Source organism: Poecilia mexicana, unplaced genomic scaffold (assembly GCF_051168715.1).
Source record: "Poecilia mexicana isolate PSO_F unplaced genomic scaffold, ASM5116871v1 scaffold_9, whole genome shotgun sequence".
Classification (NCBI taxonomy): Eukaryota; Metazoa; Chordata; class Actinopteri; order Cyprinodontiformes; family Poeciliidae; genus Poecilia; species Poecilia mexicana.
Window position 1 is genome coordinate 12787276 of NW_028263378.1, and position 16019 is coordinate 12803294.

Below are 16019 nucleotides of genomic sequence, written 5' to 3' on the forward strand. Positions count from 1 at the left end.
CTTTTATTCCCATTTCTTGAGGGAGTAAAGGATGATGCAAATGCACAAGAGAGTGGGAGAAAATATCTATTGAAAGGACCCGAGAAAGCTCAAAGGGAGGGACGTGAACCTACACAGGCTGTGTGTGAGTGTGTTTTCTGTTCTGATTCTGGATGAATCAACGTGAACGCGGTTCCAACCTTGCTAAAGAGCAGGTTGAGCTGCTTTCCTGAGCCGTGGTAGCCTCCCTGGGACAGGAAGAGCTTGACTTGTTCCTGAACCTGCTCCTCGTCCAGGTGCCAGCAGTTCTCGTCATCCACGCTGGCTCCAGCTGTAGGGTCCGGGGCCCCTGTACGGGCAAAAAAAAAAAAAAAAAAACATACACTCTTAAAGCACATAGCACTTGGATTTCCCCCACAGCCTTTTGTTTTGATGACAAATATAGCTTCAGAGGTGGGGAGCGAGTTATTTCACACCATGGTAGGATATGTGTTGTTTATTTTGTGTTTGATCTTAAAGACAAAAAAACAAACAAAACAAAAACAACCTAGAAACAAAAGGTTTTCCTGAATGTACTGTACTTCACCAGCATTGATCCCTATGATCTCTATGATCATGCCATCCCTGGTGAAGATGTGTAAAACCAGTAAAAATATATTTTTGGTGATGTCAAGCTTATTCATTTCTTTAGAATTTATTTAATCAATTTATAAAACAATGCAACACTCATAAAAAACAAACAAAAAAAACCCATTATCCTAGCCAAAAGTACTCTGAAGTCTAATTCACAACCTTGGTGAGTTTTAAAATTACAAATAAAAAGAAACATCTTTAATACGAGAAGTACAACACAAGTTAAGAATAACACAAACATGTATTCATCTGATTTAAAATTACAGCAGCATAAAATAATTCACAAAACTGTTAACTGTTGCTTCAGTGTCTCTGTTTAAGCCATTTTGTTCACCTGGGATCCTCCTTTCTGCTGCACTTCTCCAGCAGCAACCTGAATGTTTTTGCCTCCCTTAGCATTTTGTCCATGGTCGGTTGTCACAAACCTAGTTGTTTTAAAACAACCTACTTGTTTTCTGTTTCTTTGTCTTTCCCATTTTGAAGAGTAAGTGAAAGGAAGTGGGACTCTTTGTCATCTCACATTTACAACCCAGAGAAACAGGAAGTCATTTATTAGAAGGCTACTTGATTCTCTGTCCACTTAAAAAAGAAGTAAATAATGATCAATGATGAGAATGGTTCATCTATATTTATTTCATAGGAATGTTTAGGGGCACCAATAAATATAGTGCTGGCATTCTTGTAAAAAAAAAAAAAAAAAAAGACAAACTAGCATGGGACCTTTTCTTATTTGATTTGATTTTTTTTTACAATGCACTCATTTTAAGAGTTTAATTTTTCTAATTTTATTGAAAATATGTTTCATTCGCTGACTGGACTTTAGTCTGGCAGCTTCCAAGAGCAAAGTGTTGGTAGTTTCCTCTATGTGACTTTGCAGAATGCTAATAAAGTGTTTTGTTTAAGAAGTTAACATGTACAATGCTAGATTGTAGATATTGAAGCAATTAAAAGCACGTACTGCAAGGCATCATGTGGGATCCTGCATTTTCTTCTGACGCTGAGAAGACAGATTGTTTCTAGCTTGCAGAATGCATTTGAACTAAACAATCTCCTAATCCCTTGCACATGTGTGACAGGGCAGCTCTGGACCCTGACAGAAACTGATTCTCCAGACTGTGAAAATGCCTTTGGTTTGCATTTGCAGAGATTTTCTCAGAAGGTTAAAAGGTTTCTTTGGTCTCGCTGATCTCTTTGCTCATGTTGTCTCTTCCTCTCACAACTCTTTTCTTTGTGGCCCCCCTCCCTCGGTTTCCTCATATTTCCTTCCTCCAAGTCAGTTTCCTGTGTCTTTATTTCTGATGTCTCTTTTTTCTCGTCAGAGCTACTCAGCAGTAGCTCATCTTCTTTCTTAGTAGTCTTATGTTTCCTGCCCCTGTGGGTTTCTCTTTCCATCTTTTGCTTTGCTTTTTATTTTCCTCATCTTCCTCTAAGACCTAAATTGGTCTACAGTGTTGATTACAGTCTCTGCTCTGCTACATGGATCTCATTAATAAGTAACATTGATCCTGACACACTTTACCTTCATCAGACAATCAATATCTATGACTGTAGGGGCAGGAAGGTACAAGTCAACAGCAGATGGGCACGTTATCCTAACCATCCTCTAACACACGCTGGTTTCCTCACCGTGAACCTGGTTGATCTCAGAGTTCTGCGACAGGATCTCGTCGGCCAGCTTCTGCGCCGTGGGCAACACCTCGGTGTGGTGGACCGATATCAAGTACTGGACGAACTTCTGCAGCTGGTCTCTGCTCATCTGGAACAGCGTTTCCGAGATGGGCAGGTGCAGCTTGACCTGCTCAGGCTTGCGCACCCTGTAAAGTGACAGCGCCACGACGTGGGCGCAGTAGAAGATGTCCTTGTTGCCGCAGGTGCACGTCACGGCGGTGATCTTGCAGCGGTCGAAGCTGACGCTGACGCTGCAGACGAGCTCCGGGGACGAGGGCGTGGCGGGATCTGTCACCGTGCCGCTCAGGTGGAAACCTGGAGAAAAATCGGAAAAGGGAGAGGAATTGTTATAGATTTTTTTTTTCAATAGATAGGGGTTGTTATTATTATTGTTATTATTAGAAGTGATTTCCAGGACTAGTTTCTACTCCTACTACTGCCGTTGCTCCGTGAACCAATCATTTCTAAGCAGAAGCTCGATAATGTCAGGAGCTCTGTGTCCACACAGCATCCAGAATCAGTTACCTGCAAATTTAATCGCTTGATCAGCTCAATGAACGTGTCCTTTTTTAAGTGACATTATTGAAGACCAAAGACTCTCAGGATGTTAATACAGGTGCAGGTGAGCAATGTAGAACGTGGTCCCCAACCTTTTTATTACCGCGGACCGGTCAAGACTTCGAAAATTTTGGTGCGGCCTGGGGGGTTAATGGGGGGAGGGGAGGGCTGAACAGTCAGATTAGGCTTCTGCATGTTGGTGTTCCCGCTAAGTCCTGAATATACCCAATTTGGATTGTCTTGGCCTTTCTATCGCAGCCTGCGGGGTTTCCCCTGACTAGGAACAAGAATACAACCTGTTGAATGTGATGGATAGCCAATCAGAAAGCGCGGTGACGTAAGAACAGAGGGGAATCCCAAACAGCTCACATATCGCGCAACTGTGAGCCAGGTGGTTATCGGAGATGATATGTGGAAATGTTTATTATTATATGTAAAGGTCATTATTATATATGTTTATTCAGTTAAAAGTGTTAACTATGAAAAAACATAGTCGCCTCCAAATCATAGTGCAGCAAATAGAGCCCTGCTCCCGTCTCTTTTATCCACCGCCTTTTCTTTTTGTTACGTCTTTTATCTCTTAAAATGACTCCACAAACTATCACTATTGCTTCTACATCGTCATTCGTGTTTGGTTATTCTAAATTCCCGTATGCGATGTTGGGGGTTTTGTGGATTTTCTTCTGGAATCGCGATGTTCGTGACTGGAATCGGTTCGTGTTGCTCCTGCCGTGAGACACGAACCGATCGAACCTGTTGTATTTTTATCAGCTCTGTGATCACAGAGGTTTGGAGAATCGGCCAACAATTCTTAAATCTTGCTGTCAAAACCAGACTTAAGACTCACAAGCTCTACTCGTCTCCTCTCGACCACTGCCCAAACGCTCTCTGACTCTGGTCGCTATGGTAACGTTTACATATCCCTTCAAAATAAGATACACATGCGCCACAAAAACGAACATTTTACTTTCGTGAAAATTTTAACTCACGATAATGACTAACGGGAGCCCTGAGCTTGTTTCTCTGCAACGAGACGGTCCCATCTGGGAGTGATGGAGACAACAACACCCGAAGTGTTGCTCATATCCACAGCCTGCTGGGTCTCTACGTGGTGAAGCAGTTTGAAGCTTCGTTGCCTCATTAGCAGCCGGTCGCCGCATGTTACTCAGAGCGGCTTGTAATGTTTGACTCACCTACCGGTTCGGGATAAATCCATTCTCCTGTCTCTTCTCTGGGCCTTTTCCCCTTTGCAAAGAAACTTTCCAAAGACATCTGATCTGTTTCTTACTCATTTTGCTGCTTGTGGGCTCAGTGTTGGCGCGCAAGTAACCGAGAGAATCCGGTTAAAGGATTTTCAAAATAAAAGATCCCCCAGACTCAAATAATACATAAAACGGAAATATACTGCTCAAAAAAATAAAGGGAACATTTCACTTTAATTGTGTGTGGCTCCAAATCCAGGCCTCCATTGGTTAATAAATTTGATTTCCATCGATGATTTTTGTGTGATTTTGTTGTCAGCACATTCATCTTTGTACAGAACAAAGTATTCAATGAGAATATTTCATTCATTCAGATCTAGGATGTGTTATTTGAGTGTTCCCTTTATTTTTTTGAGCAGTGTATTTAATTATTTCTTGCGCGGCCGGTACCAATTGGTCCACAGACCGGTACCGCTCCACGGACCGGGGATTGGGGACCACTGATGTAGAATACACTGAAAAGTTATGACATAAAGAGTTCTATAATTCAGGTCTTTAATTTGATTCATTCTGATGATTAATGGCCAAAACATCCATCCATCCATTTTCTTTACACCCTTGTCCCTCAGTGGGGTCGGGAGAGTTGCTGGTGCCTATCTCCAGCTATGGTTCCGGGCGAGAGGCAGGGTACATCCTGGACAGGTCGCCAGTCTATCGCAGGGCAACACAGAGACAAACAACCATGCACTCACACCTAGGAGCAATTTGGAGAGGCCAATTAACCTGATAGTCATGTTTTTGGACTGTCGGAGGAAACCGGAGTACCCGGAGAAAACCCACGCATGCACAGGGAGAACATGCAAACTCCATGCAGAAAGACCGGGGCCGGGAATCGAACCCAGAACCTTCTTGCTGGAAGGCAACAGCTCTAGGGCTGCACAGTGGCGCAGCCCTGGCCAAAACATTTTATAAGAAAATTATAATGTTGCCTAAATCACCGATTTTTAAGATAGGAATGTTTTGTTCTGAGGATATTAAAGCATATGATATATGGACTGCTGGCTGTCCGGATGTTCAGCAGACAGTTATTTACACTCTCCCCAACAGGAGCCTATCACTAAAGGGTGTTGTTAAAGAAGCTGACTTTTCTCAAACTGCTACATCCTAAGACCTGGGTGGAAAGTTAAATGGAAGAAAAAAGTTCACAAGCAGCAAGTTTGACTGTAGTGTTAAGGTGATTGTGTAGTAAAGCCATTCAAAAGTTTGGGGAGATTTACAAAGTGTGGACTGAGCTGTAATCAGAGCTTCAAAAGCCACCACACACATTTGTATCCCATGAATTTTTTGTGCTAAACAACTCCTAAACCAGAGACATCAGCAACATATCATTTGGGGGAAAAAAAAGAAAAAAGAAAAGGACTTTGCTCAGTGGTCCAATGTCTTGTTTTCAGCTTAGTCTAATGTCTGCAATTCATTTGGAAACTATCAGTTGCTTGAGCCTGGAAGAAAAATTAAGAGGCACAAAGTCTGAGTTGCATTAGACTCAATGTGAATTTTCCACAATCGGTAATGATTGTGGACCAACATCTCCTGATGTTGGTCCATTGTGTTTTATCAAGATCTGTGCCCATTAATCACAACTTGACAAAATGCACGCTCTTAGTTCATCTTTTGAACTAATAGCTCGACTTTTTGTTAATATTCAAGTTATAATACGGTGCACCTGTATATGACAATCAAGATTAATCTGACAGAAATCCACCCAGATGGATGAAACTTCTGATGAACGACAAGTGGAATTGAGAAAAGAAGCGAAGCGGTGAGCACAAGCCTGTACCAGCATGAATTATACAGACTCTTGTTCGAAAATATTGTTTGATCTCATTTTGACTGCGTTATCCGAAGGCGTGGCTACTCATTATGCAGGGATGAATATGAATGAGCCAGGTGGGGTCCCCCGGCTGTGTCGTAAAACACACACGCATGAAAGATTGAGGCGTGCGCCCAAGTGCCGGGACGCAGTGTGAGATCATGACTTATTAATAATGGGAGGGGTTTGGTGCGGCTTTATGAATGCATTCATGTACTCAGGAGAAACATGTGCAATTCATGTGCACCAGGCAAAGACACACATATCTTTAATGTGTTTATCAAAGGGCTGAGCGCTGACTAGCCTCGATGTAGATGCATGTGTTAATGCATCTACATCAAAGTTTTTTTGTTTTTTTTTCTGGTGAGAGAGGGGAGGAGCAAGGGTTGAATTTTTCATGGGTTATAGATGGAAATGATTGCACAAGCAAGCTAAACGGAGGTCAGGTCAACGTGGCTCTCCATCCTCTGTGCTTTAGAGATGCAGTCAGAACGCAGGTGGATGTGAAGAACGAGGAAAAGGATGGTAAACAAAAGATCATAACCCTTGCTTATGCCCTCAGGATGCATGTAAAAATAAAGCACGGCGTTGATGGACCTTATATAGCGCATTGGAAACATCTGCACATCCAAACAATTTAACATGTTTTATTGCTAGCAGAAAAAACACATATGTGGATCTTTTGCGAACAAAAATCCAGAGCAACAGGTCATGCAAGAATCTGGGAAGAAGCCATTGTATGAAAACTGTGGAGGAACTGTACAGAGCCCCATGTTAGGTATGAGAATCTGTTGACAGGAAAAGTATTAATGGTAGACTTCATAAATTTGGCCTTTTATGGGAGAATGACTGGAAGAAAACCTTGGTTGATAGACCAAAAGAAGTTCCACTGGCGGTTTGCAACAAGAGAGCAAAAATGTGAAACAAGGTATTCTGGTTGTAGCCTACATGCAAAGTACTATGAATAGAAATTCTTGCAAAGTACATCTAGATGTATAAAGCTGGTAAAAAATAAACTAAAATAAAAGACAATAGCAACAAAAAAATGTGGTTCTACAAAGTATCCATCTTGGGATGCTCAACAGAAAAACCACACCAGAACTTTCTGACTTGTAATGATAAAAAACTAAAAGTCAGTAACAATTTTCTTTGACTTCAAAACTACATTCTCGTTTGTGTTGGGTTCACATAAAATGATCCCAGAATAGAAGCAAAAAATGGTCAAGGGTTCCAATTACTTTTGAAAGACTTTGTGTATATTCTGGACGTTCTCACTGAGTTTTCTACTAAGCAGTAAAAAAAAAAAAACAAAATTACAATACACTGTTGGTGCAGAGTTTGTATGTCTCTCTGGGCATCCATGCATCTTCTCTGGATACTCCAGCTTCCTCCCCAAGTCCCACAACGTATCTGTTCAGTTATTTGCTCCAAACATATCTGAAGAGTAAACTCCCTCTTGTTCACTGTGCTAGAACTGCAAGGACTTGGTGACTATTGGAAATATGGCTGAATTTATGGATGGATTATACATAAATTGCACTGTCACAGAATATGCCAGTTAGCCTGGTTGTTAATTCTTTATCCGCAGAACTATAAAGTGTTGGCTGCAAATATGATGCAAGGCAGAGCTGCAAAACATTGCCACAGAGATATGCTTTCCCCTTCTGAAAGCCAGCTGGCAGAGGAAGCACATGTTCGTTAACAATATCCACACAAGAGGGGTGTGGATCGAATATGGCAGCTCCTCGCATGTGCTGTGATCAAAGCCTAGATGTCTACAGCTGCGGGAGACGGAGGGAAACAAGGAGCCGCACTGAAACAATCCTAAACGAGACAAAAAGGTTCGCATGCCGCAGCTGGCCCATGGAGGAGAGAGAGAGAGAGAAAGAAAAGCAACTTATTTTACTGCGACGCGACTCACAAATGAGAAAATGAGCGTTTGATAATCAGTGATACCTCTCGTATGGATATGTGTGTGTTTGCAAGTGCGTGTTTGTTTGTGTGAAGAGAATTTCAAGAGTGGCCCCTGGTTGAGAGGAAAAAGAAACAGAGAACATCAAAAACATGTGGGAGCTGAGAGAGCTCAAAGAAAAATCACCCTCAGATGCAAGCAAACACACACACACACACATACACACACAGACACATTCTGAGTAGAAGGTTACAAAGGCAGCTGCACTTTCTTTTGCAAATGTTTTCTTTCTCAAAGGGAAAATTAACGGCGATGCACTGTAAAATTCAAAACACATGGAAACTCTAACCGGTGATAAAAGACTCGCAGGTTTGAAGCTGGAGGTGTGTGTGTGTGTGTGTGTGTGTGTGTGTGTGTGTGTGTGTGTGTGTGTGTGTGTGTGTGTGTGCGTGTGCTTGTGCGTGTCGAGGGGGTGGGGGGTGATTCTGTCATGTTTCCCCCTGCTTTATCGGACATTCTCGCTCTTTCACCTTCCGAGCCCTTTGCATCTCCTCCCCCTCCCTACTCCATCCCTCCCTCCGTCAGTCCACATTCCCACAGCTCTTTCACTCTCAGTCTCTGACAGATGGGTAGGTAATGAGTTTCGCCTTTCCCCGTCCAATCGTCTGGGCACCAAAAAATGCCCCTTGTGCCAGAAATGCCCTTTTAATTTAGCCAAGCGCTGAGTACAGGGATATTACTGCTCAGGCGCGCGCACACATGCACACACCTCCCATAACTCCTGGATGGGTGGGTATGAAACCTTCAGTGTCTCATGTGCTAGCTATTAGAGAGCCTGGTTTCCCCCTTACCCAATCCACCCAGATCCCTTCCCAGAGTGGCGCTCTCGGCTCTTTTCAGCACATGTTCAAGAGGCCAGAGTTGGCTTTCAAAGTAACCATGGTGGCCATTTTTAGAACGAGGCCTCTGTGAGGTTGCCCTAGAAACCCCTTCTGACCGCCCTGGTGAAATCACACTTGGCACAAGGCACAGTGCAAGGTTGCAAGAACAGCGTGTGACCGAGTGAGCGAGATGGAGAAGATGTGGACTATACATTGTGATGCTTAGGTTTAGAGTCGTGCCCCATCATTTTGTGTTTTTAGTTGAGAGATCCATACTTCTCTTGTTTTCAAGTTTCTTCAAACCCTCCGAAGATCTTTTTGAAAAAATATATTCGGAATCTGACTGCCTTTTCACCCAATATGAAAAGTTGAAGCTTAAATCCTGGTCAGTTCTCCCCTTTACCATATTGTGCTCCCTTTGTGACATTTGTCACCCATAAAATATTGTTCCCCATTCGGTACACCTTAATTTCTCTTAGTCGTTCAACGTTTTAAATATTACAGGGCTAAAAATGTGCACATAAAAAAAGAATGCATTTTAAATGGCTTTTTTTGAGAGATTCTTATTCCCGTTGTTTTAATCTAACAACCTAATCTAATCTAATCAATCTAAAAAAGACAGTAATTAATATCCCACTGCAAAATGCCAATGGTTTCACAATGACATCCCTAACTGGGAGTAAATTGTAGTAAATCTGGGAAGGATGATACACTCAAGTTGAGTGGCTTCTAGTTCCAAGTTGGAAAATAGCTGGGATTTTCTGATTATTCTGGTGCTAACTGCTATTATCAGTGCAAGTCAAAGACAATGTATGCCAATTTTATCCATAAAAAAAAGCAAAGAAAAAAAAACAATATGCACATAAATAAATACAAAACAATTGGTGTGTCACTCATGTAAAAAAACTGCCTAAAGCGCTAATAAATGCTTTATTCAGCTTTTTTTTTTTTAAGTATAAGAGATATTAAGGTTGAAGCAGAGACCTCCAACTTTTCTAGTTTTGATTACAACTTCAAGCCATGTTTTCACTCCTTTTCAGACTTGGAGCACACACAAAAAAACCTGACTTCCAAGTACAAGTAAAAAAATAACACAACTGATTTTCAAGGTCTGTATGAAATGTTCCTTTGCAAACTGCTTCTTTTTGCACTCAAAGAAAAGAGGCACAAGACAACCAGAAGTACAAAAGTTCAAATTCTCAGGGAGTGAAAAGACTAGCACCAGGTAATACTTTTTTTTTTTTTTTTTTTTTTTTCAAAATTCAGTACATGGAACTTTTTTCAAAAGTGCCACAGCTTGACAGAGAGAAACAAATATATTCTCTCCAATAAGATAATTCCCAAAGGACTATTAACTGAAAACTTGGCATGCAGTCGACAGAAGACATGATTAATCTCTTGAGTGTTGTCTCAGGTCTTTGCTGTATTATTTCCTCAGTCCCAAATACATGACTTTCATGAAGATAAAATGACTTATTTTGTTCACAACATGTTCAAAACACTGTGGAAAAACTGAAAGACCTAAAGAAGGACTGAAGAATTATTGGTTAGACCACTTCAAAAGATTACAAGAAAGCCAGGCACCTCTAAAGCAAAGTATTAAAATGTTAGGGGTGGCCTAATTATTTTGCACAGTATTTTGTGTGTCCGTGTGCAGATTCCACAAATACCAGTGGCCCACCGACTTCTTAAGGGACCCTCATGAGAGAAATCTTACAAATGAGCGTTTACTGCAGTTTTGTACTGCACCCACGAAGTGCTTAAAGCACTAGAGTCCATTCAGCACAAAAAGCTCCAGAAATGTTGGATTCCTCTTATTGTTAAAAGGAAGAGAAGGACCCGGAACCCGCAAGTTCAACACCGGTATCAGAGTATGACTTTCATAATATCCCTATAAAACAAGATTATGCTTCCCACATGAAGGCAGACGGCAGGAATCAGGGCCCGACTTCAGAGGTTTGCTCACCAGTGCAGCAAAATCACTGAACTAAATTAGATTCTGCAACATACATATATTTCCACAATCACATTAAGATTCCAAGTCAATGGAGAAAATTCAGCCCTAACAGTGGGAAGGTCATTTAGTTTATTGGCTGTATTGGTTTATGAATGACTGTCACCTAAATCTAATATGGCACCCTGTGGCTCAGACAGCATTCATTTACCGGATTTGTGCGTGATAGAATAAAAATACACAACGGTTGTCTGTGAAACTAAGAAGTTGAGACAAAAAGCCGGTTTTAAAAGCAAGTCAAGGAAAATTGAAAGAGGATATCGGAGAAAATACATTCACTCGCCAATTTGTCAGTAACGGGTCAGTCCTCCTTCAGAACATCTTTGACACATACATTCAGAAAGGTGTTTAATGAAATGCTCACAGATTTTGGTCCTTATTTACGCGACGGCATTAAAGAGTTGCAGCTTTTGTACCAAGGACTGTGGAGGTCACAGTGAACCCATCATTGTGTTTTGGAAACCACCTTGAGATGATTTAAGCATTGTGTCACGGTGCATTATCCTGCTGGAAGTATCCATCAGAAGGTGGGTATAAAGAAACAGACATGGTCAGCAACATTTCTGAGGAAGAGTGAAAACGATGTTCAGTTGGTACAAAGCGCTCTACGAGGTCGGACAGAAGTGCCAAAATCGATTCACACATCTTTGCAGCCGCGTGACAAAATTTGCATCATTTTGTTCTCGGCCTCATGTCGTCCGCCCCTACTTGTCACAATCCCCTGGCAAACTTTTCACCTCCTTTGTGAAAAACTATTGTGTGATTGGTGAGAATTTTGTGGGTATGTTTAAAAACAGTCCCAATTACTCGACTTCAAGAAGCTGGTTTTTCAGCATGGATAGTTTTGAGAGGTGATTGTCCGAGGCCATGAGGAAGTACACACAGTTAGATCAAAACACTGAACTGTCTCCACTCAATTCTCGTACGAGGCCGCAAGCGAAGAGCCAACCGATGCTTTCTGTTCATTTTTGTAGGTTTGCCAAAAAACAACAAAAAAAGAACAGAACCATTATTTCTTTCAAAGTTGAGAACTCATCATAGTCTTTCCTCTCTGCTATGGTCGCTGTGTTTGTTGTAAATTGCATATATGACAAAACACCATGGCATATACTGGAGCAGGAGCAGGTTCACAGGAGCATGGCTCGGTATATCTTGTGAATCTTGAAAAGTGTGGATGTAAACAAATGTTCTGCAACTGCTTGACAATAGTTCGATTTTGGCCTGAGCATGCTGGGTCCTTAACCCCACCATCTGAATGTCCAAACTTAACTCGAAACTTGTTAGACCAGGAAACATTTTTCCAAATAGTTATTGCGGCTTTGATTTCTTGCTCTTAACTAACAGAAGTGACACCCGGCGTGGATTTCTGCTGCCGCGGCCCATCAAGGTTTAACACGTTCTATTTTCAGAGATGGTATTCTGTATAACTTAGTTGTAATCAGTGGTTATTTGTATAAGTGTAATTCTATCAAAGTAAACAAATCTGTCCATTCCTTCTCTGACTTCTCAACTGAACGAGGCACTTACATCTAAACTACTTCACCCCAGTCGATAGTTTTTTGGTCCAATTTCTGTAAACTCTGTATGAAAATCATGAACAGTTTCTGAAATACTAAAAGCAGCAAGCCTGACACCAACAGTGATGCCATTTAACGTCAGCCCCCTTTCTCCTCAATTTTGGTGCTTGGTCTGAACTTCAGCAAGTTGCCTTCTTGGATGGATACCTAAATGCAGTGTTGCCATGTGATTGCCTGATTTTCATTTTTTTCTTTGACTAAATAAACAACTATGCCCAATATACTGACTAGTGAGTGTTTATATTTAGGACTTACTCACCTGCAAGGATTAAATGAAACTTACTACCTAAATCAAGTTACCCCATGAGCTTCAGAAAAACAGATCAACACCTAAATCTGACTGATTCCCTGATCCAAAGGGGACCACCTGCGGAAGCTGGAGCGTTAACACTGGATCCCACTCTCTGTTGACCAAAGACAGCCTGCTAAAACCTCACAGAGGGAAGGCTATTGGACTGGAATCCAATCCATTTGGCTGGATTGAACTGAGAGGCCCCAGTGAAAGACGATCTGAACCACAATTGAAGAAAAGCAACGCTCCAGTGTAGGTCGAGGAAGGGTCAAGAACTGTTTGGCAGCCCAACACTCACCCCCAATAACCACCTCCAAACCCCCATCCCACCCACAGCTAAAGAGAGCATTTCCTGCATGGCGGCTCCTTGAACTGTTCCAATTATTAAGGGTACAAAGGCAAGATAAGGCCTTTCAGCATCTTGGAGGGTAGGCCTGTATGAGCAACAATACATGCATGCGTGTGTGTGGTCCTATAAGGAAGAACTCATACAGAGACCATAAACAGAGATCAGTGCTTTTCTGCAGGAGACCTTGCTTCAGGCGTATGTGTGCATGTGTGTCCTAGGTGTGGGACAGGCTGGAATAACACTGGCAAGCTCCAGGGGCTGCTGTATTTATGCCTTGAACCCACTGGTGGAGTGATACGTTTTTTTCCCCTCTGTGGGTGCGTTATCACCCACACAGACACACACACACACACACCCTCACAGTTATCCTGACAGACAGAGGCAAGCATAAATTAATGTTTTGAGATATTCTATGAATTTCAATGCTTTTACTTCAGCTTGAGATTCTGACAGCAAAAAAAAAAAAAAAAAGTCTGAATGCAATTCAGAGAGATGGCAGGGAATATTTGAATGCGTGTATGTGTCTGTGTGTGCACTGATGGATGTGTGGGTGATTGGAGTTGTCATCAGCTGGCGGTTAAAATGACAGTCAACTGCTTGGCTGCTGCCACTTAGTTGCCATGCAGTACATGAGGAATGACTTGCAATTTTCCCAACTATCACTTTCAAAATAGACTCTAATTTTGCTGGATTGGGCTTGTCAGGCAGGGGTGGTGTTACTGCTTGGCTGATGTATCACAAAGCCTGTCGAAAGCTGACCAGTAAGGAAAGTCAATAACATCAGGGACTTGGGCTATTGAGGGACCTGTAAGGACCTGTTTAACAATTTCATCTCATTTTACCTTTTAGGTCCAAGTATCTTTGACTTGTGTCACTCTAGGTCGCAGCTCAACAAATTTCTGACACTGGAGAAGCCAGATGCCTGCTAATTCCATCTCCTGCATGTGCATTAACTATACATTATGCCCGTCCGTGTGCAAGGTTCATTAGTGTGAATGAAATTATAGCTGGGTGGAAAAAAATGCATGCAATTAGCAAAGGTGGGTCCCAGTAGAGCTACGCATCCTATACGCCGAGGTAATGGGATCCATCGAAAAGCCATTGTCTGCTACTTCAGGGCTAGGTTATGCGTTTAATGACAAACCTATGCAGCAGATGCCGTGCAGGGATGAAGAAAGTGAGTGAGTGTCTTCATGAACTCATCTGGTTAAAATACAAAATGCACAAACTCGTTAGTTTTGGAATGTGCTTACGTTGGATCTTTCGCATAATTCTTTGAATTTTTACAAATAAATTCTTCAATGAGTCGCCTCAGAGTGAAATTTGTAAAGTTGTAAGATGCCATCAGCTGATAACAGAGTATCACAGCATACCAGTATTTCATTTCAAACCTGCTTAAGTTTTACATCACATCCTGTGGTTTAAATTCCTTCTAATTACATGCCACCAGAAAAGACCAAACTCACCACATCTTTCTCCAGTTTTCTGAAATCCATGTAAGCTCCTCTGTTGAAAGTAGTTAGCTGACATGCTAACATTGCCCAACACCCTAATGTAAACATGCTAGCTAATAAAAAGTAAGATGCTGTGACAATGGTAGATAAAGTAAATTAGCATTAGCTAATATTACCACCACTGTAACATAGGATATGCTATGACTGTGTTAGCTAGTTAGCTGTGACGGTACTGATATAAAACATAGAGGTAGTGTCTCTTAAGAAAGTAAAGACTGAGCAAGAAAAAAAAAATCTGATAATTATTATATTAAAATATATTCTGACCCTCAATTATTTATACAGTAATTAAGTTTATTGTTGGCAAAGTATACTAATAAAACAGTTTTTTGGTGCTGATATTGCTTTCAAATGGTTGGACCAAAGTGAGTCCTGGTCAGCTGATTCAACACCTTTCTGCCTGTCTGCTTTTACTTCAGCTTCTGCCATTTTTGGATTTCTACTACTCCTGCTATTGACCAGGCTTTGGCTATACTTATTTAAAACATTTCTTGAAAGATTTATTTTCCTTTTATTGTTTCTATAATGAGTTTCTGCTTCAATTTAGCTTATTCATCATGTTTCTGCTTCAGCTTCTTAGCTGTATATTTTGCCAACAGATTTTTATTTTTTTCATTTTTGTTTTCCTAATATTTCTGCTAATGTCTTCAAGAAGTGTTTTGGTGCTGGCTCAGCTCCTTCATAATATCAGCTTACAGCATTTATATTACATTTACAAGGTAAATCCATGTTTTAGCGAGTCAGAGTGGTGTCAATACACCAACCCCCTTCTCTTGTATTCTCCAAGTATCAAATCAAACTAACAAAAAATGTAATATTAGTATAGCTGTAAAAAAATAAGTTATTTTAGAAGCCTTACACATACAGCCTCATGCCAAAGATCTAAAAAAAAATGTCACACCGTAACAAGATCCAGTAAAATACATCAATTAAGTTAACACAGCACACAAAAGGACACTAAAAGTAAATGGTAGCTTACTGCATCATAAAATGCTAGGCCACTAACAACAATGGTCTCATGCACATATGAAATATTGTGCACTTTTTCACGTCTACTTTTCCATGCCGGGGAAATAACCTTACACTCTTTACCCTTCCCATTTCATTTGGAAAGTCACTCGACACACTCCACCAGACACACACGCGCGCACACACACGGCTCCACCCTTTGATACACACTCTTAGTGCCTTCATGCATGCACACATACTGGCCTCAGTGACTCCCTGCAGTCAGCCTCCTTCTGCTCACAAACAGTGCCACCTCTTTCCTTTTTCTCTCTCCAGTAACAGACTCCCCCCCAACCAAACCCCCATGACACACACACACACACACACACACGCGCGCGCGCACACGCACACAGAGAATGCTGCCTAGCCCTAAGCTGACCCGTTGTGTGTACTGACGTCACACAGTAGACAAGGGGAGGCATCATTCCAGACAGACACACACACACACACACACACACACACACACAAACGCAGGCCCCAGCCGAGGGGGAAGCTGCATTCCTGCACAGGCACACAGACACACAAACACACATCACCACGCCTGGCGGTGGGAAGCATGGGG

At 41.7% G+C, this 16019-nt stretch overlaps 1 protein-coding gene across 1 annotated transcript in view; it reads right to left on the minus strand.

Moving 5' to 3' along the window:
• LOC106917871 (zinc finger SWIM domain-containing protein 6) overlaps positions 1–16019 on the minus strand; it is a 64215-nt gene that overhangs the window by 21803 nt on the left and 26393 nt on the right. Inside the window, exons 2-3 of the mRNA XM_088008806.1 lie at positions 2239–2595; positions 180–328 (exon numbers count right to left, since the gene is read on the minus strand). Coding sequence (XP_087864932.1) covers positions 180–328; positions 2239–2595 — 506 coding nt within the window. The remainder of the gene's footprint in view (positions 1–179; positions 329–2238; positions 2596–16019) is intronic.